The sequence below is a fragment of the Ostrinia nubilalis genome, chromosome Z (assembly GCF_963855985.1).
Source record: "Ostrinia nubilalis chromosome Z, ilOstNubi1.1, whole genome shotgun sequence".
Classification (NCBI taxonomy): Eukaryota; Metazoa; Arthropoda; class Insecta; order Lepidoptera; family Crambidae; genus Ostrinia; species Ostrinia nubilalis.
Genome location: NC_087119.1, coordinates 2,941,001 through 2,965,006, shown reverse-complemented (window position 1 = coordinate 2,965,006; position 24,006 = coordinate 2,941,001). Strand labels below are relative to the sequence as shown.

The 24,006-nt window shown below is 37.5% G+C and overlaps 2 protein-coding genes across 3 annotated transcripts in view; both read right to left on the bottom strand.

The window, feature by feature from the left end:
• Nucleotides 1-24,006, bottom strand: part of LOC135086736 (DNA-binding protein D-ETS-3) — a 90,325-nt gene that overhangs the window by 54,369 nt on the left and 11,950 nt on the right. For both annotated transcript variants that reach the window (XM_063981521.1, XM_063981522.1), the window contains one exon: nucleotides 20,078-20,161. In XM_063981521.1, coding sequence (XP_063837591.1) covers nucleotides 20,078-20,161 — 84 coding nt within the window. The remainder of the gene's footprint in view (nucleotides 1-20,077; nucleotides 20,162-24,006) is intronic.
• On the bottom strand, nucleotides 5,785-8,682 carry LOC135086727 (dynein regulatory complex protein 11-like). Its single transcript, XM_063981504.1, has one exon. It carries the CDS (start codon nucleotides 8,586-8,588, stop codon nucleotides 5,877-5,879), a length of 2,712 nt encoding a protein of 903 aa, XP_063837574.1. The 5' UTR covers nucleotides 8,589-8,682; the 3' UTR covers nucleotides 5,785-5,876.

Here is a 24,006-nt window from a genome sequence, read left to right as displayed (position 1 = left end):
TAATTCGATAAACGCCTATTCGAATGGGTGTTTCGTTTGCGATTTTGAATATTTTGGACATAATGTTTCGGATGATTTGAGCTGAACATCAGATCTTACATAAAAAAATAGGTTTTTGTGGAAATCCTTGGGGGAGGCCTTTGTCCAGCAGTGGACGTCTTTCGGCTGAAACGAACGAACGAACATAAAAATAAATAAAAATAATAATATAAAGAGTGTAGGTACTTGTGAGTTTTGTTATCAAATATTGGAGTTGGAATTAACATTATAAGTAGCTTGAAATAGTGAAAATGAAAATAACAATTTGCCTATCAGTAGTACATTTTGGGCTAAGTAGACATTATTATGTGAACGATACGACGTGATGAATAATGACTTGTCTAATTTACAAACCATTGATGCGTGACCGGGATGATAGTGTTTCTATACTATTTGTAGTATTACCTATATCGATGGTAGTGTTCTAATTAATGATAGTGTGATCTAAGCTGTCCATAATTGAGTCAGTCATGACTGTTAGACGTCCACGCAATTACATCGGGTTCTGATCGGATTACGATCAATTTCCTGATTAATCAAGCGTACGTCTAGACTGATTGCGGTGTTATGTTATGTATAGGTTAGGTTACTAGCAAAAACGTAAGTTAACGTTGAGTTCCATCCAAAAATAAATCGATCTTTTTTGTCTAGATGTTATTTTTTAATCGTGGCCTTTTTATGGCACTTATGCACGTTTTAATATACCTTGCTCTATCACTACTTCGGGGAAACATAGAACCTGATGCTTGAGAAGAAGTTTAGTGGAGAAATAAACTTATGCCCGTTTTCACCATCTATCTCTAACTTTTAAGTGACCCCTTTGATAACAAAATTCCTGTTATGTGTTACTTTAGGGTCACTTAGAAATTAGGGATTGATGGTGAAAGCAGGCATTAGTCAATAGTCACCTATAAAGAACAAAATGTATAAAACGCGGTCTGCTTTAGACGTTACTTGTTGTTTACCAATCCCAGACACCCTGTATGCAATAGCTGCTTTACAGCTAGTCACCTTTACTCTTTGAAATGGCTAGTGTTCAAAAGAAAATACCAATATTTTTCTATTTCTTTTGGTTTCAGCACGTGGCTTGCTGGGCGTGGGTAATCAAGCGGGTTGGCGCTTTATAAACCTGGTATCCACCAATTCACCTGGAATACAGTAAATTACTGTATTCGTAGACTAGGGAAACCCAATAGAGGTGAATTATATTGTGACTTGACTATATACATATGTTGAGATTTCATTTTATAATCGTCTGAAATTATTGATTTAATAACTTAAAGTGTTGGTTTTCTGACCTGATCTGAATTCTACCTACCTTACTGTATACCTATAATAAAGATATGTCTATTTAAAGTAGGTATACTCTATTTATAAATTACAGCTATTTTGAAGTCGGCTTACGTAAGCATACTAAGCACATAAGTTTGCTGCTCCGATGTTAATTTCCTAGCCTTTGTGAAAACTATTAGCAGTTATCTTCAGGAGAGAGTTCATTTGATCCCGCACCAAACTTACTTAAGTAGGAACACTTAGTTCCACTATGCACTGATGATTTGCACTATTTTATTTATTTAGGTATTTTTTGCACATAAGGAGCTTTTACTCGTATGAACGAAAGGCGAATCAAATGAAATAGTTCCAAATTGTGAATAATTTTCTGGCCTTTGCACATTAAAGTTTTTTTATACGAGTAAGTAAGTGAAACTGAAATATATTTCTTAACTGAAAGCCTGTATTATTTTTGCAACTGTTCGGTTGTCAGTATTTATATCTGTTTCAATGATGCATATTCATAACGCACTAGTGGAATTAGAAGATTGATGTCATCCGGCACCAATCTCAGATAAATCTGACCTACAAAGCAGGCATTGTTGGTAGCAGACGTCAAGGTAAATATAAACAATCTTATATAGTTGTATTAAGAGCGATTTTGCGATAAATATGTAGTCTGAAGTGCTGCTTGTCCAGTTCGACGTACAGACGACGGCACGTCAAGGTAAACATTGTGGGGTCTTATGCAGTCGTAATAGATGCGAATTTTCAACAAAAAAGGGTAGTCTGATGTACTGTCGTCTGTATATCCACGAGGCCTGGGCATCAATGGCCTAGGTATTGTGCTGGCACAATGGCAATATCGCACCAATTGCCTTCCTGCAAGACAATACATCGGCTGATGCACTTCCTTGTAATTATTATGAAATTTAGGTCAGGTATTATCTATTCTGTGGCCAGGTGGACAACAGGCATGATGTTAAATTGGTGTGGTGTGGTGGCATTCGAGAAACAAAAGCCCCGAGAATGGTAATATTGAAATGGTTATAGACAGGTGGTATCAATTTGATCTATAAACCATGTTATGATCATTTTATTACTGTTTAAGGCTACATAAGGTGAGCTTAACACCACAATACACAGTGCCAGTCGCTTACCTTTTAGGCTAAGCAATAAAAATTGTTCGCCGAAACTTTAAATGAAAATTACCTAGGTATTTTGTACATTAAGGTTACCCTCGCATCGTCGGATAACTTTTAAGTGAAGATTAAACTTGTCATTTTGACATAATTTCCAAACTGTCAATGTGCCAAACTTATTCTTCAGTTTAAATCAGCCCTAAAATGAGCCTAGGTATTCTTATTTTCGCTTTAAACAAAATTATTTTCTACATGCTAATATTGTTTAAAAAGAGGGTGTTCTAAAGATCCAAGAGGAAAATCCACTTCAGCGCATCGGGAGTTGGGTTTCATTGAAAAACTTTCCGGGGAATACTTTAATTAGTTTATAGAGGAGACGCCATTATCCCTGAGGAGCGAGCTGCTCGAGCTAAAGTTTGCTCAACGAAGTTTATTATTTAAAAGAAAAACGCTCGCGAGCATTGCAGATGGGAAATAGACAAATGGAATAGTAGAATAAATTATGCTACCTACTTAATTCAGGCTGGTTCAGGCTTATGTACGATTAGTTACCATAAGGTGCTATTTTTAATCAAAAATGGTCTGATATTTCTTTCAACTCGGTACTTTTACAACCCGGTATTTAGGTACCTATAGAGAGTAGTTTTAAGCAATGTTTATGTCATTTCCTCCCATTACTTCCCGCACCATTGTGGAAAGTCAAGCAATCATTATTTTGGTCGCTTCACAAAAATTTTTTTTTGGCGAATTTCAACGTTTTCGAGGTGGCAAAGTAAATAGGCTATTTTATACACCTATGTCATAAAACCTAATTTTTTTGATAATATGTCATATTTGATATCAAAATCTAAGAGCGTTTTCACATTTAGGCGATTTAGCAGCACGACAAACGCGCGACAGGCATGCCTTCACATTACAAAAACGCCGCTGCCGCGCTGCAGTCGCGCAACTAACCTAATGTGAAAGCGCTCTATAAACTTCAGATAAACATACAGAACCCACCACATGCTCCACAAAAGTATATCCAAAGATACCACCAACGCAACACGGCGCATTTACACTCCGCACAAAGCCGCATACTAATCACATTATCATCGAGTAGATTAGCGGTAGGAAGGTATAAAGCCTGCATTGTGCCGGCGGAACGGAGCGCGCCGGAAATGGCGGCGGGGAGCGGAGACAGCCCATCCGGCGGGAGGTGAAGTTGCCGGAGCAGTGCTGCGCTGCGGTAATCGATTGGACACGTCGATTCGATTGTGCATCGATTCAATTTGTCATTTGAATAGTTCAGTTGAACCAGAGTAAATACAAATGAGTAGGTCATCTTCATAGAAACGCCCGAGCGCGGTTTGTATGTGAGCGCGCCTATACGTACCTATGCGGCGCGCACGCACACACTGACAAAATTTAGCGTTGATTAGCGGTGAGTTGCCCCGAATTTTGTCAGTGTGTGCGTGCGCGCCGCATACGTATTGACGCGCGCTCGGTGCGTTTCTATGAAGATGACCTACTCATTTGTATTTACTCTGGTTGAACATTGCGGTAAGATGAATAGATTTAAACGCAATTAGGAATCATATGTCATTTAATTAGGATGAATGTATTAAATGCAATTTGGAATCTAACTGGGTTTGCATTCTTTATGTCATGTCTAAGCAGGGTCCATGTTATGGGTCTATGTCTATATTATGTAAGAACCTTTGTATACCAACATTAGAGCAATAAAGAATTTGAATTTGTTATTGTTAATAATCTTTAGTCACAAACGTTTGCTCGTTTGCCTCCTGTCTCTTAAAAAAAGGTAAACAAATATGTGCTTGTACACGATTGCGATTACGAACTGCCATTGCCTCAAATTAATTTTGACTACTAATAAGACGTGAGCTTGTAGAAGCTTTCAAGATTGAAAACATAAATAACAGAAGTACCACAATAAATAATATGAAGTCAATAAGAAATCCTGAATTTAATATTCATCATATCGAAGCTTAGTCATTCTTACAATATGCAAATTGAAGAAAAAAGAAAAAAGTAAGTAATTTGTACCTTCCAAATATTATCTCAATCTTGATTCTTAGGACTTATTAGAATTGCAATCGAATTTATAGAAAAAATAATAATAATCGAGATCCCACCGTACCTAATCGATTTTCAAATCGAGTCCACCATCGACAACCATCGACACTGCCCAGCCCTACTGCCATTGTCAACGCGCGCCGCCACGGCCGCCTTCCGTCGCCGCTATTGGACGCCGCCGGTTGACGGATTGCGACTCTCAGCTTGAGAAACAGACCACTTCTGGGGAATAACCACTTCCATCCTCTTCAAAGCAATTCAATTGGCCGATTCATTTTCTTTTCCATTTGATTAGCAGGTTGGCACAGCTTTGCACGCATGATTAGGATCATATGGGTGCACGGAGCATAGAAAGAGGTGTCTGGTTTAAAAAAATAAGATTAAAAAGTAATGGGACATGAAGTGTAACGGTTCTTTAGGAGCAATTGACAATTTCCAAGTAACCAATTTAATTAGTTCAGACAAATAAAGATATTTTTAATTTTTTAGACGAACCGAATTCGCTATGCCTATCCGTCTCAAGCTAATTTTTTGCTAACTTTGGATTAATTGACAGAGTATGCCCATTGGCATTTGAGATGGATTTGGGTGGTTATTTATGTACACATTAGTTTGTGTAACTACATTATAAGCTTACAGTATCTTATGGAGTAGAATTCATATACTATCTATCTATAGACAAATAAAGATCAATTTTGAAGCTGCTTTGTGGTGGAATATTTTCAAAATAAATTGGTTTACAGTGCTTCAGTCCATAATAACAATTTTCATGATTAATACTACTATTAATATTGTGTTTATTCATCGACTAAAAGTATCGTGTACTGCCAGACGGTACAAGAGCATAATTAAAAATGTAATGGAAATAATTTTATTTACCTATCTCTCAAAAACATTTTCATGACACTAACGCCATCTAAATGAAAAGCTTAACTTTACGAATTGCGCTAAAGGTTGGCGCCTCTATTGGGCATAGAGCCCCCTATCGCATATCTGTGGAACTTTAACACGGAGGGTGCTAAGGGTTGCATGTTGCACCCTTGCTGGAAAGTGCGTGCTAGGGTGAAGGCCGTGCAAGTTGTACTATGGTGCCCCTAAATAATTCGACGGCTAAAACTTGAACTAAAAGCGCCACATTTTCCATTGATGGTGAAAAATGGAACTATATATCTGCGTGAGCCAAGGAAGGCTTAGAAAATTCATGTTAACAGTGAACTTACACATGACTGTTACATTAGTTTTTAAAAAATACAAATAATGTCTCATAATTTTATTTGGCAAAGCTGATAACACAGAAATTAAGAAAAAACAATGTCACACCTAGTTGCTTCAGAAGTTTCAAATTGCTCATTTACCTTTTTTCTTCTGATCCGCCTTCAATTTGTATCTGAGTTGCGAGTCCAACATAAGCATATAGTCAATATACTTTTGGCCCCAGGGAGAGTAAGACTCATACCACATCTGAAACATCTCGATGTCCTCGAGGCCAGTATAGCTGGAGCTTTCACGCTCAAGCACAGAACACACGATCTCAAATGGGTCCAAAGGCTTGTGGTACAACTCCGCCACGCGTCTACCATTCATCAAAGTCTCTATTGCTTTAAGTATTGAGTTTATATCATACCCCCTTAATACCTGCGCAGCACTATGCACGTTGAAGTCTCGTTTTACCCCATGGAACTTCATAAGTACCTTTGTTAGAATATACGATATGCTTCCATAGTCAGTCATCGGTATCATAATCGTCGAAGGAAATATTTTGTACAATTGGGCATTTTTAGCCATCCACGGCTCTGTAGCCGTCCCCAGAACTAATATTTTATCAACAGGCTGCAAGGGTTTTATGACCTCTTTGAAGAAGTCTCTTGAAAGACGAGTCGGGTCAAACATCTTTTCCTCTTTTGGCACTTTTTTGTAAAACATTTTGTCCGCCCCGTCAACCATAATGACAGTAGGTTGCATAAGTCGACTGATCCTATTTACGTATTGGAACATCGTTTTCATGTTTTTGGGGCCCGGGAACTTGTTATAAACATTCATTGGCGAGAGATCGATTAAAATTGAATTAGTCTCAGATGCAATAGCATAAATCAATGTTCTTTTGCCAGCTGCTTTTGGCCCTACAATCATTTGCGCACGTACAGCGTTGGGGCACTCACATCCTAAAGTTAATAAGCATCGCGTTCTCACTTGCTCTCTAACATCACCCATGGAGGCGAGAGGGAACGCTGGAGTCCATAATATAGCTCTCATATCAGCCGCAGCGTAATTCAAATCTCCCCAATAATCGTCGAGTGACATCTTTGGATATTTTCGCACTATACCCTCATCCACCAGAGCTTGGAACATTGCTTCGGGACTCACCTTATCTGGCTTAGGAGGTTTCACTTTTTTGGGTTTCTTTCGCTTCATACTTTGTGGTGGCTTAGCAATTCCTGCTTGGTTGTAATCCGTTTTCAAGGAATTCTTCAGTAAGTTTAATTCTAACCTCATCATGTCATCCACGATAGGTCGCAACTTCAGTTGGACATCCTGATATGCAGTTTCAGTAATCAGTTGCTTGATATAGCCTTTCATAACATCCAAAGGTGCATCAGCGGTATCGAATGATTTCCATTGATTTTCGTACAATTCCCATGCCTCACTAAAAGGTTCTATCATTTTGCCAATAGAAATGTACACACCAGGATCATTGTCTGGATTAAGACGAGATTTTTTGTAGTCTAAAAGTCGCTTTTTCTCCCTTTCCTTAGCCTCAAATTCCAACCGCTTTTTTTCTTCCTTAGCGGCAAGCTTTTCTGCTTTTATTTGTTCTTTACTTTTCGGTGCACCTGCTTCGGCTTTCAATCTTTTTTCTTCAGCTGTTTTCCATTCAATAAATTCTTCTATTGTAAATGTTTCACCCTTTACAATAAGGATTGAACCTCCTTCGTCTGGCCATGGATATTCATCAAAAAGGCGTACAGAATTATACCACTCTCGTAGCCATTGTCTAATTTCAGCGGATATATCCTCCATAATATCCCCTTCTCGCAGTCGTAAAACGCGAGCGTTTTCTTTCAAATTTTCCTCTACAAATTTTTCGTAATACTTATGCCTAAATTTACGCCGCTGTGCTTTCACTTCTTCAAGTTTTACTTTTGCAGATACAGGCGCGCTGGCAGGAATTATCATACCTAATTTTAGCTTTAATTTATATTCTCGAACATGGTCTCGTTTCAATTGCATAAATGTTCTGTAAGCCATTTGAATAAATTTTGCTGCTCTAATCCTAAGAGATTCTTTTGCAGGAGGTTTTTTTAATCCAGATAATTCCAGATATAAGTTGGCATCTTTGTTAATCTTACGAATTCTTTCTCTTGTAGCGAATCTTGATCTTTCCATTCGTTGTATGTTATTGACGTGTCCCTCATATTCTAATCTTAATCTTAATTCCTCTTGTTCTTCAGGCGACAGGACTTCTTCTTCTACTGATTCGACAATATCTTCGCCCATTGCTAATTTTCTTTTTATTTCTGCTTCTTTTTCTTCTCTAATCCTTTCTTCTTCCGCGAGCCGTTCCTCTTCTTTGCGTTCTATTTCAGATGCTGTTGGAGAGGGGTCACCAAGACGGTTTCCAGCTATCAATACTTGGTCAATAATGTATTGCATTTCTTGTTGCCTTATCTCAAATGGATAAAAGTATGGACACATTACTTGGACATCTTGTGGCACCATGATCAGTTGTTGTAGAGCATTATCTGGGTAAGTGAATTCAAACGCTTCTACCTCTTCTAATGTAGACTTGAGTTCGAGTAGCCTACATGTGATCGAGTCGATTATTTTTTTAATGTAAGTGCGTCTTTGTACTTGTTCCATTTGGTCGTAACAGTCGCATAATTTGTTGTAGAGTTCACAGTACTTACAGTAGACCCTTGCAACTATTTCAACAGCAGTTGACTGTGGTTTGATGCCGACTTGTTGAATGGCCAGCTCTTGAATGCGCTCATCTTCGGCAAGAGCTTGCCGGAGTTGCTCTTTGATTTTTAACCAACGCTCGTAATAATCTTTATTAGACATCTTTAAGATTTGGTAAATGTTCCAATAAATCAATAGTTAAAATAATAATGAAAAACAGTAAACTTAATAAAAAATAAACAATGATTTGAAAAGTGAAAATTGACAGGAAGCGTCTTAACGTCATTTTTAACAGCTGATTTTCTTTTATAAAACATACGATTTAGAGGTTTGTACAAGATTATCTTGTCGATTTTTTCTGCCATTAAAAATGGGCAAGTCCGCAGCCCACGCCACAACAGAGGATCCAAGAGATAAAAGTTTGAATCGGTGTTCATAACTATAATCTTAAAAGCGGGGACGTCACAATGGAGCGGGCACAATAAAAATGTTTTAAGTGCGCCTCCGTACGTTCCATTGAGCTCGCATCGGCGCACGCGCCGCTCCGCATCCGGTGTTGCGACGCGTGCCGGTTTTTGGTGCGTGGAGCAAAATGTGAGCGAAGCGAGCGAGCTTATGATGCGGTGATTTTTTTAAACTCGTGTGGTTCTTGCAAACAAGGCGGAGTTATTCTATTATTTTAATTATATCATACAGAATTTATACTATTGGAGTTTCTAAATATTGTACATTCTGGCATTTTTAACAATTCATTTACAAATGAATTGTATTTTTATTTTTGTTTTGGATGAAACTTCTGCATTAGGAATCAGAACGAATATACACTATTTAGATCTTCCGATTATTTCATAAGTTTCTTACATTATTTGGATCATTCATCTCACCATAGAAACTAAAGAAACTTATTTCTCTAACCGCTGTTTCTTAACCCTTACGCCGCCGCTCGCGAAACAGTCCAAAATGCATACTAACTGTGATTTATACGTCCACCCTCTATGTATTCATTACGGGTGTAGAAATTTAAGCCATTTATTTCGTTAACTCTGTCCTGGGCAAACCCTGGGGTTGTGATAGTTTGTAATCTTAATATTTGTGTTGATAATGCCTTCTATTAATGGAATTTGTTGTTGTTGCGTTTGGTGTTTGATTACTGTTGTTGTTTATGTAGAAAATTTTTGTTGGCATTATGGTATTTAGACTTTTAGTGTTTTACCACATTAATATGTACAGTCACGGAATGAAAAGGTTCGTCAGTTTTCAAATTGATTCCTTCAACGAATCGCGAGCACATATTACCTTTTGAAACTATGTTACAGAATAATCTCGAGTTAGAGAAAATAATCTTTAACTGTTCGTCAGTAAAGTTCAAAATTATTCAGATCAAAGTTGTTTGACGATTTATCTTGTCAAGAAGATTATTATGATTGACAAACTAAAACCTTCTTGTTGGTTCAACCTGCCATTATTATTTCTATTAAATAAAAAAAACTATTGTCAATTGGTCAATGTCATCATTGCATTGCACTGATGGGATAGAAAAATAAACTATAGATGACCCAAGCTGAACTGTCCCACCAAACTCAACGACAGGGGGGCGCTACCATCGTTCAACTATATGGTTTCCAACATGGCAAAAATCGGAACCAGCGATCCGGTATTGACGGTGGCGCCCCACTGTCAATGTCATGCATAGGACAGTTCAGTATTTTGGAACTATAGCAAAACCTTATTCGTTAGCAAACGTCATCATTATTTATTTAAATGTTAGCAGCACTGTTTCTTGCACTGTTATGTTGGCAGGTTTGACTCTTACAGTACAAGCGAAAACCGACACTAAGGTGACGAACCTTTTCATTCCGCGACTGTACATACTATGGTATACGCTTATTTGTATTTATCTATTAATTATAGTAAATAACAATCAGATATTTTTGACATTTTTCTGAAATATGTAGCTGTAGCTCTTCGCAAACTTTATTTTCTGAAAATCTTCAGCAAATCGTTAATAAATGATGTACCTAGAGTACCTACTTGTCTTTTCAATAATCGATAAACGCTTTATTTATATTAATTTCATTCCCAAATCATTTGATTTGAATTTGAAAAAAATAAGGAATACCAACGCAACATAGATGTCCTCGGAATTCTCAGGGTTAATCCAAATGCGCAAACATATCTATTATCGAGAATGATAACCGATATTGGATAATTCTCACGGGATTTACATTAAATGATCAGCAGGGGCGTCGATAATTCCCAAATTAGTCATAGCACGGCCGGGGTTGCGCCAAGAGGCCGAATGGCTAAATCATTGACTGCCTAATAGAAGGGGAGGCACGGGATTCGATACGGACTCGTTAATGGTGCCTATCGCAAATAAACTTGGATTATCGCATATTCATACATTTATTTTGGTTGTTTAACCCTTCTGAGTAATGGGAGCTACATTGACATTTGACATCTATCTACCTAAATGGTGGCTACCTTGGACTCGCCCTTAAAGGTTTACCTAGTAAATGTGTTTGCTTATAGGTAGCACAGTCGGCAGCACATTAATCTACACATTTTGTCGCAAAATAATACCTATTACAACTATAAAAGATGCCTTAACCCTCGTCTTACATATAATTTTATTTTCTGTAGCAGGCACACGAACGATACGGCGAAATCTTTGTGGTGCGAAGCCGCAATGCATCGTGTGCTTTTGCTCTCAGAATTTAGCTGGATGCGGTCACAAACAATATTTATTGGAATAATAATTAATTCCACAAATTATCGGCTCGTTCAGCGTAGTGCCGAGCCGGACCGGAAAGCGATGGCAGAATGATTGACTGCCAATATGAAGGGAGGGACTGATGGGGAATAATCGCGAACGCTTTGTAAGTGATTCTGAGAAACGACTAGCGTTTGCCATCGAGTCCACTCGCGTAGCACTGTTTATTTGTAAGAAAGTAAGACCATCCATGACCTCACATGCATAAGATTTACTGATGGCGTAGTTACACTATGCAGGAAATTGATCGGAAGGTTTTGTTGACATAACACCGAATTTACCAGCAGTCGATCAAACGTTAAGCTTAAAGAGAACAGACACCTATTTGAAGCAGCTCCGTGGTACAGTGGAGAGAGTTTGCCCTTGGAGTCATGAAGTTCTGAGTTTGATTCCCACAAGGGACAGACAGATGCTTCCATATTGGTAACATCGATCTGATTAAGCTATATCATACTACACATCATAGATTTTTAATTTACTCTGAATACTACTAAATGATTCACTTCATCATTACAAGTAGCAATCATACCGAAATTTTGGTTGAGGTTAAACGCATATTCAGTATGTAAAAAACCCAACCCCAAAATGTCATGTGTGGTGCCTTTTGTACCGCGCATGAGAAAAAATCAAAGCGCGACACGGTTGTCGTTACAAATTTGCAACCGCTGTAGAGACGCACGCGCACATCCGATACGCGTGGTACTGTTGATTATGATGTCCACAAATCGAAGGGGTGGTTGAGTTGTGTTCGTTATACCACTAATTAAGAGCGCTGGGAATAGCAATCGCTGGAACGAAAGGACAATGGGCAAAATGGTACCCGGCTCCAATAGATATGTGTCTAGTATCGTTTGAAAGGTCTTACCAATATGAACAACTTTTACTATGACCACCAGCCTCAGATCTGGTTGTGTACGAAGATATACATGCTTTTTTTGCAGAATGGTACCCGGCTCCAATAGTTATGTTTATAGTGTCATTTGAAAGGTCTTACCAAGACGAACAATATTTACTATGGCCACCAGCCTCAGATCTGGTTGCGTTCGAAGATAAAGATACTTTTTGTGTAACCTAAGTATCATACAGTATGAAGGGGGACGCGCTCGGGGCAGGGCACCGACGAGATGGTCGGACGCGGTGAGGAAGACGGTGGGCGGGAGTTTCCATCGTGCGGTCCACACAGCTTATGACCGCAGTCTGTGGAGGAACACTACCTGTGGTCGCGATCCTCATCAGTGAGGGACCGAGGAAGAAGAAGAAGTATCATACGTGTCCATCGTATGGTACTTAGGTTATGCGAGGCAGGAAGGGTTTACTGCTCCAGCATCCTTTCTTAACTCTATAATTATTGATGGGGATAATTGTGAAATAAATATTTTTATTTAAAGAAGTACTACCCCCTTATTAATAAAAAGTTACACCTAGGAAGAACCTTGGATTAAAATGACATTTCCATACCAAATGACAATTTAAGCCAGAGTTCAACTAGGGTGTAACTTTTATTAATAAAGGGGTTAAAGTGTCATTACTTCTTAAGGGTTTTATTATGGGTTTCTAAAGCGAATAAACCCACAAGACCCAATAAGTCCACCCACAAGATGGACCGACGACCTCATAAAGGTAGCGGGAAGGCGCTGGATGCAGGCCGCCACCAACCGGCCATTGTGGAAATCATTGGGGGAGGCCTATGTTCAACTGGACGTCCTATGGCTAAAATGATCATGATGATGACGATGAAAGCGAATAAAGGGCTAATAGCTTGGGTAGTTCATCGTAGGTATAATCCTTTCCTTTTCAATGCTTCTTTTAGTTATATTAATAGATTGTAGCCATAATACATACTCGTATACATGGATGATTGTGTTATACTTTCATTCTAATACTTAGTGGAATTACTGCTTTCAAAACGTGAATTAGAACTGGCCCCATAGCAGACATTTTCCTACATCTAAAGGCCTTTTCAAATATATATTGGTTATGGCTATTGGAGCGGGTACCACTTTCCATACATTTGTGCCCATCATCCTTTGTTGTGTGTTAAATTCATGCAAAGTAAAAGGAATATTTGATAGGTAGGTGGATCTCTTTTACGAACGATTCTTTTTCAAGATATATTTGACTATTTGTTTTGTAGTATCAATTTTGCATTGGAAATTACATTAATGGTGCCGGAGATCGTAAACAAAGATTGTTTTTGTATTGTTGAGTGATACGAATAAATTAATTGTCTCGATTTTTTCTTGAGACAATACGTCGACAAAAATGAAAGGACGTCATTCAAATTAACGAGTCTAAAGAGTATCGTAATGGGAGTATAATGGCCAGTTGCTGTAATTGTTGAAGTGTCTCGATTATAGAAAAGGGGGATGGGACAATGCGGTCTCAAGGACCGAAAGAGCACTTAATTAATGGGCGACATGTGACTGCACGTGGCAGGTTTAGACATGGTGTGTGGTCATTGTTTATTACTACACATTATAGCGTTTTCCCACTAGCATGCGATATAGCATTATGAAAAGAAGAGGCAAATAAAATATTGGCATAGAGCAAACGTTAATTTTTGAGAATTGTGTGTAATCCTAAAAGGCAAGTAATAATGCTATCAAGAAACAAGGTAGCTTTCAAATTGAGGTACGTACACGTAATACGAGTTAATACATAGTCCAGAGAAGGAACCGTCAAAGAAATCAGTTTTGTAGCTTAAGAATTAGTACTTTTATTTAACATACAATCTCCGCAACTTTAGATGCCAAATTAAATCATTTAGGGACGTATCAGTCGATGGCATGTGTTTCGTGGATCATCTTCCACAATCATTTCTGTATATGTATTATGAATTTTCTGCAGTCACTGCTGTTTACGGGATTTCGCTTTTGGGTCATCTTTCAGGTTTAAATTTACCTTTCAAAATTCAGCAAACTATCTAAAAATTGTATCACATATAGCAATTATAAACATAATTGTTCGGTTAAACTAATTTTGAAATTGCAATTGAACATACCGCACTAATGTTCGCGGCGAAGCTCCATGGATTGAACTGAACAACGTGGAAAGCGATGCGGCAAAATGGCGAAAAATTTTTTTTTTTCTATTACAGTGAGCAAATGGCTAATGGTGATCTATTTTTAATGAAATATACTTTACAAAAACATATACTCGTAATACATGTGTATCATTTTTGAATTTTGAGCATCTCAAAACTTATTGAGTGACCAAATTCGCATACGACATCGCATTTAAAACCATATAGTAGTACCGTAGCTCATGTGCATTGGTTCCCAAACTTATTTGAGACGCGCCCCCCTTGGACCGTACAAAAAATTCCGCGCACCCCCTCCTCCAGTCAAGATTATTTATTGGTCGTATCGAGCAGTCTGGAATGCATTCTCTCAACGGTCGCAGGTTTTTTATACTTAAGTATATCGATGGCCCGCGCCCCCCTTTAAAGGCCTTTGCGCCTCCCCGCCTCACTTTGGGAACCAATGCCCTAGAGGGATACAGAAACGACTTGCAGTCTTGAGTTTACATACACCCTACCAAAAGCCAGCTCTACGATTCAGATTTATGTGCAGTGTGCACCACGATGAAATCTTATTAAAATTATTATTGATTTATAACAAACCGCCATTTCTCGCCTAAAATTAATAGGTATTAGTACTAGAGATGAAACGGATAGTTGTTTGGCCGGATACCGGATACCGGATATCCGGCCAACTGCTAGGCCGGATAGCCGGATATCCGGCGGCCGGATAGTTGGCCCATTGTCTCGTTGCATGTCGTGACGAGTTTAGCGCCACACAGGTGCTTCGAACGCGATCATTGGGTCTATTAGTAGACTAGACTAGTCACACTTTTAGAAAATCGAATCCGTCCGAAAAGAATGTCAGATTTTGCCACTTGTCTAGGGGGCAGATCAATCGGGCGATTTTGGTTGCTATCGTGAGTGTGTGATTGAATAAAAAAAAAATTAGTTTACTTGTTGAGTAATCTGACTGAACTGCATACATCATGTCATCAGACCATCATATCAGTGAAAAAAAGATCGCCTTTTTTATTTGGCATTATTTCGACATTAACAGATATTTACTACTACCGGCCGCCCGCGACTTCGTACGCCTGGATCCCGTTTTACCCCCTTCATCTATCTTACGCGGTTTAGATTTTTCATACAAAAGGATTTTCCCGCTTATTCCCATTCCCGTGGGAATTTCGGGAATTTCTTGTTGTAACTAATCTTTAAGTTTATTAAGGTACCTACATGCCAAATTTCAAGCGTCTAACTTAAGCGATTTAGATTTTTCATACAAAAGGATTTTCCCGCTAATTCCTGTTCCCGTGGGAATTCCTAAAGTATACTATAACTTGCCCAGGAGTATGAAGAATAATTGTACCAAGTTTCGTTAAAATCCGTCGAGTAGTTTTTGTTTCTATAAGGAACATACAGACGGACAGACAGACACAAAAATTTTATTGATTGCACTGATAGTTATTTTGAAAAAAATATATTTCATGTACAGAATTGACCTCTCTACAGATTTATTATACCTAAGTATAGATTTAGCAATCGACATGAGAGTGAATAGCCCAGAAAAAGAAATTAGTTTTTTGAAATGGTTTAACTTTTTGGACTTTAAATAAAAGCCGTCATTATTATAAGCCATTTTATTGATATTTACCTCAAAGATTAATGTATTTCATTTTATTAATAGGAAATTGTCGTAGTTTTTTAATATCCGGTATCCGGCCGGATAGTGAGTTACTATCCGGTATCCGGCCGGATAGTAAATTTAGGCCGGATATCCGGCCTACCGGATAGTTACCGGATATCCGTTTCATCTCTAATTAGTACTCACGATACAAAACCTGATGAAACTCCAAGCTAGAATTTAAGTTTTTAATTCTCAAAAATATTAAAATTCTAACCAATCACATTGAGCTTAAGATTCAGTCTGAATGTGAGTCTGAAGTTGAAATCCTGCATAGGCCCTTACACTTCAAGTTCATTAAGAGCTTATAAATAAATTGCCTACTTTCGGTCGCAATATGCAAATATTTGCTTCAAATTAACTAGGTAACCAATAAAACTTTAGACAAAATCGTGAAAAAGTCTGACAGAATCAGACTTCCTTGTGCTAGATACCTAACATCCTATCGCGGTATTTTGTCGACTTTAGATGACAATTTATCATTTAAAATTGAAATATTTTATATGGCAACTTTGCAATGCAACAACATTAAAGTTATTCACGATAAAATTATATCGCTTCATACATATAATAGTTTTTTAACGCACGCCTAGTATCTGTAAAGGGGATACTAGTAGTGCGTCTTCAAAAATTGATTGTTATTGTTGTTTCTACAAAATTATTGGGTAATTAAATAATATTACGGTTAGGTCTTATTTAAATGGAAAAAATCAAATGAAATCGCGAGCTAGTGTACAGAGCGCGCCATCTATGCGCCCTCAGCGTTACCACTACGTCGCGGCGGCCGCGCTGTCTGGGTTCAAGTCGCCCTTCGTCATCGCCTACAGAGCAATATTGTAGAGCGTTTTGCTTATTATATTCATTGAGTTATAATGTACTACGTACAGTAATATTACTTCAATGGTTATATTATGTATTTATGCGGTAAATTCGTCATCGTCACTCTAACGTAGTGTAGTATTATTTTTATTATTATAAATTAGTAGAAGTGTAGACTTTAGCATTTCTTGCATTAAAGGTGGTAACAAAAGATGGATACAGTTTACAAGTAGATCTCAAAAATTAGTTCTTGTTACATGCAATTTTTGATAAAGCTCGCAGTTATTTTATTAAGATTTTTAACTTGACATAAACATAGACAATAGAACAGAACTGTGCCTTTGTTTCTCATTATCTAAAAACGAATTCGACAACCGTATCAACCCTAGAACCCGCGCACTTATCCGCCTCACCAAGCGGGATGATGTTCTCTTTGACGTTTGACGTCTAAGGCAACTTTTAATTGTCTTCCATCCTTTGAGTTTACGGTCGGTCAGTCAAGGGACAAGATTGGTGGCCTAACTATCCCGCGCTCTTCGAGTTAATTTGCCGTGCGGCGGTGGCAGGGTTAAATTGTTTGCAATTGGTATTTGTGGCTTTCAAGAAACGGCCTTTGATTATGATAATTGCTCAGAAAATTGACATATTTAAATGTGCTCTAAAATAAAATATGCAACATTTCGCTGCTCCGAACTGTTTTTTTTATTACAAGCTTTATTAATGACTTCGCTTGTTAGGCTGGGTTGCACCATCTTACTTTAACTTCGACAAACCTCAAAAATCTGTCGAACTCCATACAAAAAACACCGGCTATCGTCAAAGTTACGGTCAAAGTGGTGCAACTCATCCTTAGTTTTGCAATCCTCATTCGATTGAGCTGAAATTTGGTATACTTATGTAAGTAAGATGACAATGCAATGTTATGGTACCTTTGAGCTGGTCTGATGATAGCGACAGGAGGTGGCCATAGGAAATCTTAAACGAAACGGCGGAGGTTCATCGAGTTTGGGTTCATTGGATTTATATTTTTGAGCACTTTACTTAGTGCAAAATTATGTCCAAGGTCCTAATGATAAAGTCAGGTGACCATAGGAACTCTTAAACGAAACGGTGGAAACTTATCGAGTTTGGGTTCGTTAGATTCGTCTTCCCGAGCACTATGGTGCAAAATATGCAAGATTCAATTATTTTTTTCGTTTTAGTACAACTGCATTTTAATTTTTTTAGGGTTCCGTACCTCAAAAGGAAAAAACGGAACCCTTATAGGATCACTTTGTTGTCCGTCTGTCCGTCCGTCTGTCAAGACCCTTTATCTCAAGAACGCGTGAACGTATCAAGCTGAAATTCACATGAAATACTCAGGTCTATTGTCCCTTTAAGCTGTGAAAATATCAAACTTCTAAGCCAAGCCAATCAAAAGATACAGCCGATTATGTCGATATTTTCAACAAATTTTCGACACTCGCAAAGGAATCAAAACCTACAGGATACTTCCCGTAAACTCAGAATCTTGAAATTTGGCATAAAGCATTGTCATATAATGCAAATATAGGAAAAATTGCGAAAATTACATTTTTTTAGTTATATAATATAATAAAAATATTTTTATAAAATGAAACTTACTACCTTATTTCTCACGAACGAATAAAGGTATCAAATTGAAATTTATACCAATACCTAGATCTATTGTCCCTTTAAGAAGTAAAAAAATCAAACTTCTAAGTTAACGCGATCAAAAGATACCTTAGACGAATTTCCGTCACACGCTAGGGAATCAAAACCTACAAGGTACTTCCTGTGAACTCAGAATCTTGAAATTCGGCACGAAGCAACGTTATATTATAGTACAGATAAAGGAAAAATTGCGAAAATGATAAATTTGAAGTTATATAAAATTTAAAATATTATTTTTGCTTATATGACATAAAATATTTTTTTAATAATTATAAACTTACTTCCTACCCTTTTTCACATGAACGCGTAGAGATATTAAAGTTGAAATTCATATCAAACACTTCTTAAATCTAATTGCCTCTAAACTGTGAGAAATTCTAAATCAACGCAAAAATTCAAAACGCTGAGGTAGGTACCTACCTATAATGCAAATATAGGAAAAATAAATAAATAAAAAATAATCATACCGCATATTTTGAAATTCGCCACTACTCGCAACGGAATCAAGTAAGTAATTTGATTTAATACGTCATAAATTGTAAACCGCTACGTTTGTACGGCGGAACCCTCGGTGTGCGAGCCCGACTCGTACTTGGCCGGTTTTTTATTATAATTTTACTGTAGCGGTCTCGATTGTGTTTAAAATACAAAGATTATGTTTTATTTCAGAATTTTGGAATTTTGTAAAAATCCCGCCAGTACTTGGTTCTAGCCAAGATAAAAACAAAAAATAAATGAGAAGAAATGACGCAAAAAAGTAGACTGCTAAATTTTCACAAATATTACCGAATTTCTGTACCTACTATCTACCCGCACCTAACATAGTACATATAAGGGAACCACGATGATATACTATCTCAAAGTACGCGCTAAGGGGAGGAGGGCGTGACGTCATTAATCAGGTGTGTTATGACGTCACCGGCGCGAGATAACCGCGAGGGTCGGGTTTATAGGCGCGAACGGCCATAAAAGGTTAATGTTAACTATTGGATTATATTATAGCGCTCCAGTTCAATAACTCATAGTTACATTATAAACGTCGATTTATGCGTAAACTGGGGTTTGTGGGAGGTGATTGACCTATTAACTGTTTCTTTTTTAAGTTCAAAATGATCCAGTTCAATCCTAAAGTAAACTTTAAGTTCTAGATTTTTGATTGATCTCGTTATTTCATTAACTTTAGTATCAGTGAAGGCGACAGTACTACATCATTTTGATTTTCTTTTTGTGACCAATTAAGTTTTTCTTATCTTATCAGATGACACATCGTCTTTTCCCAGGACTCAAACTATCTCTATGCCCAATTTCTTCAAAATCGGATCAGTGGTTTAGGCATGATAGCGACACAGACAGACAGAGTTACTTTCTCATTTATAATATTTGTATAGAAGTATAGATTTGGCCCTAGTAGGTATCATAAAACATGTCACAGTACAATGTCTACCATTTAGGCTCGGTTGCACCATCTTACTTTAACTTTGACAAACGTCAAAAATCTGTCAAACTCCATACAAAAAACACCGGTTATCGTCATAGTTACGGTCAAAGTTAGGTGGTGCAACTCAGCCTTAGTGTCTTCCATTTATATTTGTTGGTTTTTTGTTGGTTTTACAATATAACTACTAGATACCCATATACCTACTTTTAAATAGGTTTTTCAAATATAAAATATCACTGACCTGTACATTTGGTCGCTCGCAGCGTGTCTGACAGTGTTGGTGTGGAGTAACCCTTACTGAGACCACTTGATATCTTTTCTGTGCCTGAAAAAGAAATTCATATTTTATGAATGCTAAACTAGCTAAATGCATGCCGCCTCCAATCGGCCATTGTGGAAATGGGAGGCCTATGTCAGCAGTGGACGTCCTATGGCTGAAAAGATGATAATGAAACTAGCTCAATATCGTATTTAATATAAGCCTATCCTCCACACAATTCAATGATATAAAATTTGTAAATGAATGTGTAAAGCTTCAACCACACCAACGCGTGCAGATCGCCATCGCGGCGCGATCAAAGGCCAATGACAGGTGGCGCGACCCATGACAGTTCACGCGACCTGTCATTTCCCTATGACCGCGCCGTGATCACGCCGGCGATGGCGATCTGCACGCGTTGGTGTGGTTGAAACATAAATCCAATTTTATTTTTGCTATGGCGAAAGTCTTTTTAAAACTAGAGTTTTCAACCGACTTCAAAAAAGGAGGAGGTTCTCAATTCGACCCGTATGTTTTTTTTTTTTTTTTTCTATGTTTGTTACGCGATAACTCCGCCAATTATGAACCGATTTGAACAAATCTTTTTTCGGCGTATAGGTAATACCTCAAGGGTGGTCCCATTTAAATTTAATAATAGAAAAAACAACCCCCAAGGGTGGAAAATTGGGGATGAACTTTTTTATACGCAATATCTCCGCCGATTATAAATCAATTTGAACGATTACTTTTTTGTTGAATAGGTATTATCAAAAGGGTGGTTTCATGCGAATTTGAAGAAAAAATTTTACCCCTAAGGGTGGAAAATTGGGGATGAACTTTTTTATACGCAATATTTTTAATTTTTAGTTTTTTTTTGTGTTCACGCATTTGAAGTCGGTTTTATTTTTTTAAAAAGGTAATTGAACTTTAATATTACTTGCTTGATTATTTTGTCATGTGGCAATATGGCCTACCTATGAAGGATTAAGACATAAAAATAATAACAATAACTGTTCCTGTAGGTAAACCATTAAATTATTTCACAGTTTAGTATTATGATAAATATACAGGCAGTGAGCCAAGACAAATTGTGATGGACTCGCTCTACTAAATCACAAAAAAGGTTCACATCTTCTTTAAAGTTGAAATAGTTGTACGAACAGATTTTTTATTGTTTGCTTTTGTATTTTGAAATACGCTTAACAAGTTGCTCCTGCAATTTCGTTCGGTTGGAAGTCGTTTTCAAATTTAGAGACGCTGAATGAAAGCTTACATTTTTTCCAGTCAACTAAGACCTCTCATTTACCTTACCTACCTACCTTATATACCTTAGACCTGCGTATCAGGAATAAAATGATTAAATGTGTTGGTAAATTACTCGTAAGTCAGGTAAGGTGCTTTTTGTGTTTAGACCATATTTTAAATAATGGCAAACAGACTAGAATCAAACGTTTTTTTAAACATAACTGTAGAAGGTACCCTTAAAATCATATCAAAAATTAAAAAACACCTATTACCTTTCTAAAAAAATGTACCAACATCTAAATAAACAAACCATTACATTTTCAAGGGTTACAACCTCGTCAATAAGTTAAATCGTCACGGTTCCACAATTAAATAAAAAAACGCTTCTCCCACGCGCAAAATGATACATCACCCGGAATCACTTCGCACAATATGTTTGTAGCAATATATTTGTGAAAATAAATATGGCGGGCGCTTTGGATGGTCACGGTGTCCCAAACGTGAGGGGTGCATGGTGCTATCACAATTAAAAGTCCTTTGTTGGAGTCATCTTCCCATGAGCTGTTGGGACTCGCGATGGGGTGGTGCGCATGATGCACCATTACTATACTTGATTTATAAGCGCTATAGTTGATTGTGCAATAATTGTTTGTTTTGTTACTTCGGTGGGAACTCGAGTGGGTGGGATTAGCGGTTGTCTGACGGGATTTGTTTTGATGGCAGATTTCGAAGTCAATTGCGCTTGTCCCTGGGGTCAAATTGTTTTAGTGGACTGTTTGCATAAAGGGTTGGTTGAGCATATTGTAATTTGGGTAATTGGCGTGTTGGTATAGTTACTAAGTAGATAAGACACTCACGGATTACGACCAAAAAAGTTAGAAGTCTTAGAAAAACCGAGGAAACCAAAAATCTTATCGTATCGGCTTCAAAATTTCGTAACTTTTACACGAATTTTGTACGTTAGATATGCAAAAGGAAAGGTAATGATTACGTAGGGTACCTACGAAATATTGTTTAGGCAGTTGTGGTAGTACACCACCACGACAAAAATTGCTACATGACTGTGCTGTGAAACCACATCATTCCCCATAGATTTTCAAAACTTAAGGAACCCTCCACAGATTTAGTAAATGAAGTTAAATGTTCAGTGCAAGATTATTGTATTTAATTACCAATAAGATAAACCAGATAAGTGATTAATACCGATAAACTGTCGAAAGTTTACGATAGCTGTGATAAGTATAACAAATGCTACTCCGCTTCGCCCTAACACTTATGGTGTTAGCTCGAGCTGCAGGGCGCCTCGATGAGTCATGCTGAGAAGCTTCTTGAAGATAAGGGCGATTTTCAACCCTATTACGTTTGGGAGAAGGAAATTTATATAAGGTTATGCTATTAAGTTTGGGAAGGCGTTAAGGGAAAGATAAAACATTGTTATTTCACATAGAATCACTACTATGGACACTTTAAAAGATTTTTTTTAGTACAGTAATGCTTGTTAGTTCAAGTACCTATATAATACCAATATATTTACTACAACACGAGTACTTAATAAGTTTTAGAAACTTTTTTTAACACTCTATTTTTACCAGCTAAAAGTGTGTAATTCGACTAGTCTACACACTAGATTACAAATCGAAATCAGTGGGATGTTTGTATAAATTCATCCTCAACATTGTAACTTTTTATGTGTCCTATCTGGAAATCGATCCCAGGACACTCTCGGACTAGTTACAAAACCAGAGATTTCATGTAAACATACACACATCCTAATTGACCTAAAATCCGACGGTCAAATGTACTCGAAAAGCTACCGCGATACAAATGTCATCAATTACAAGCCATACTTTAGATCGTATCACGATAAAATATACATCGATAAATCATACAAACCGGCCAGATACGCGTATATATTGATTTTTTAATGTTTATTACGAAAGGGCTGGGGCTTGTTTACGATTTATATTCATTAGATAGGTACGGGGGTCAGCGCGATAGCTGGCTTGGAATTGAATATGCAATTTTAGTTGTAACTTTTATAGTCGTTACTCTGTTTTTAAATGATTATTAACCCTAGTAAGTTAATCTGAGATTGGTCGTTACAGTCCTTTCAATGGATAAGGGAAGCAGTGGTTGAATCACACAATATGCCAATTAACCGCTTTTTATTCTTTAATCTTTGCTCAGCCCAGCATAATCTACTTATTTATAACTAGCGGCTGCCCGCGACTTCATACGCGTGGATCCCGTTTTACCCTCTTAGGGGTAGAGTTTCGTAAAATCCTTTCTTAGCGGATGCCTACGTCATAACATCTACCTGCATGCCAAATTTCAGCCCGATCCGTCCAGTGGTTTGGGCTGTGCGTTGATAGATCACTATGTCAGTCACTCAGTCAGTCACTTTTGAGTTATTATATTTAGATGCAACATGGCCTAGTATGTCAGAAAAATATGTGGTTGGTGAATTACAAAGTTGGCTCTTGGATACTGCTTACCTACTCGTAATGAGTAGGTATAACTACTTACTAACTTGCTACTATTGCTTGTTGACTCAGTGATCGCAGTTTCAGTAAAGTATCCATTTATAAGTTGTTTGTAACAAGTTCTACCAATTTTAATCCCATCAAATAGCAGAAATTACACACCAAAATTTTTAACGACAGCAA

Coding starts and splice junctions, on each gene's coding strand:
- LOC135086727 (XM_063981504.1), bottom strand. CDS start 8,588: ATGTCTAATAAAGATTATTACGAGCGTTGGTTAAAAATCAAAGAGCAA.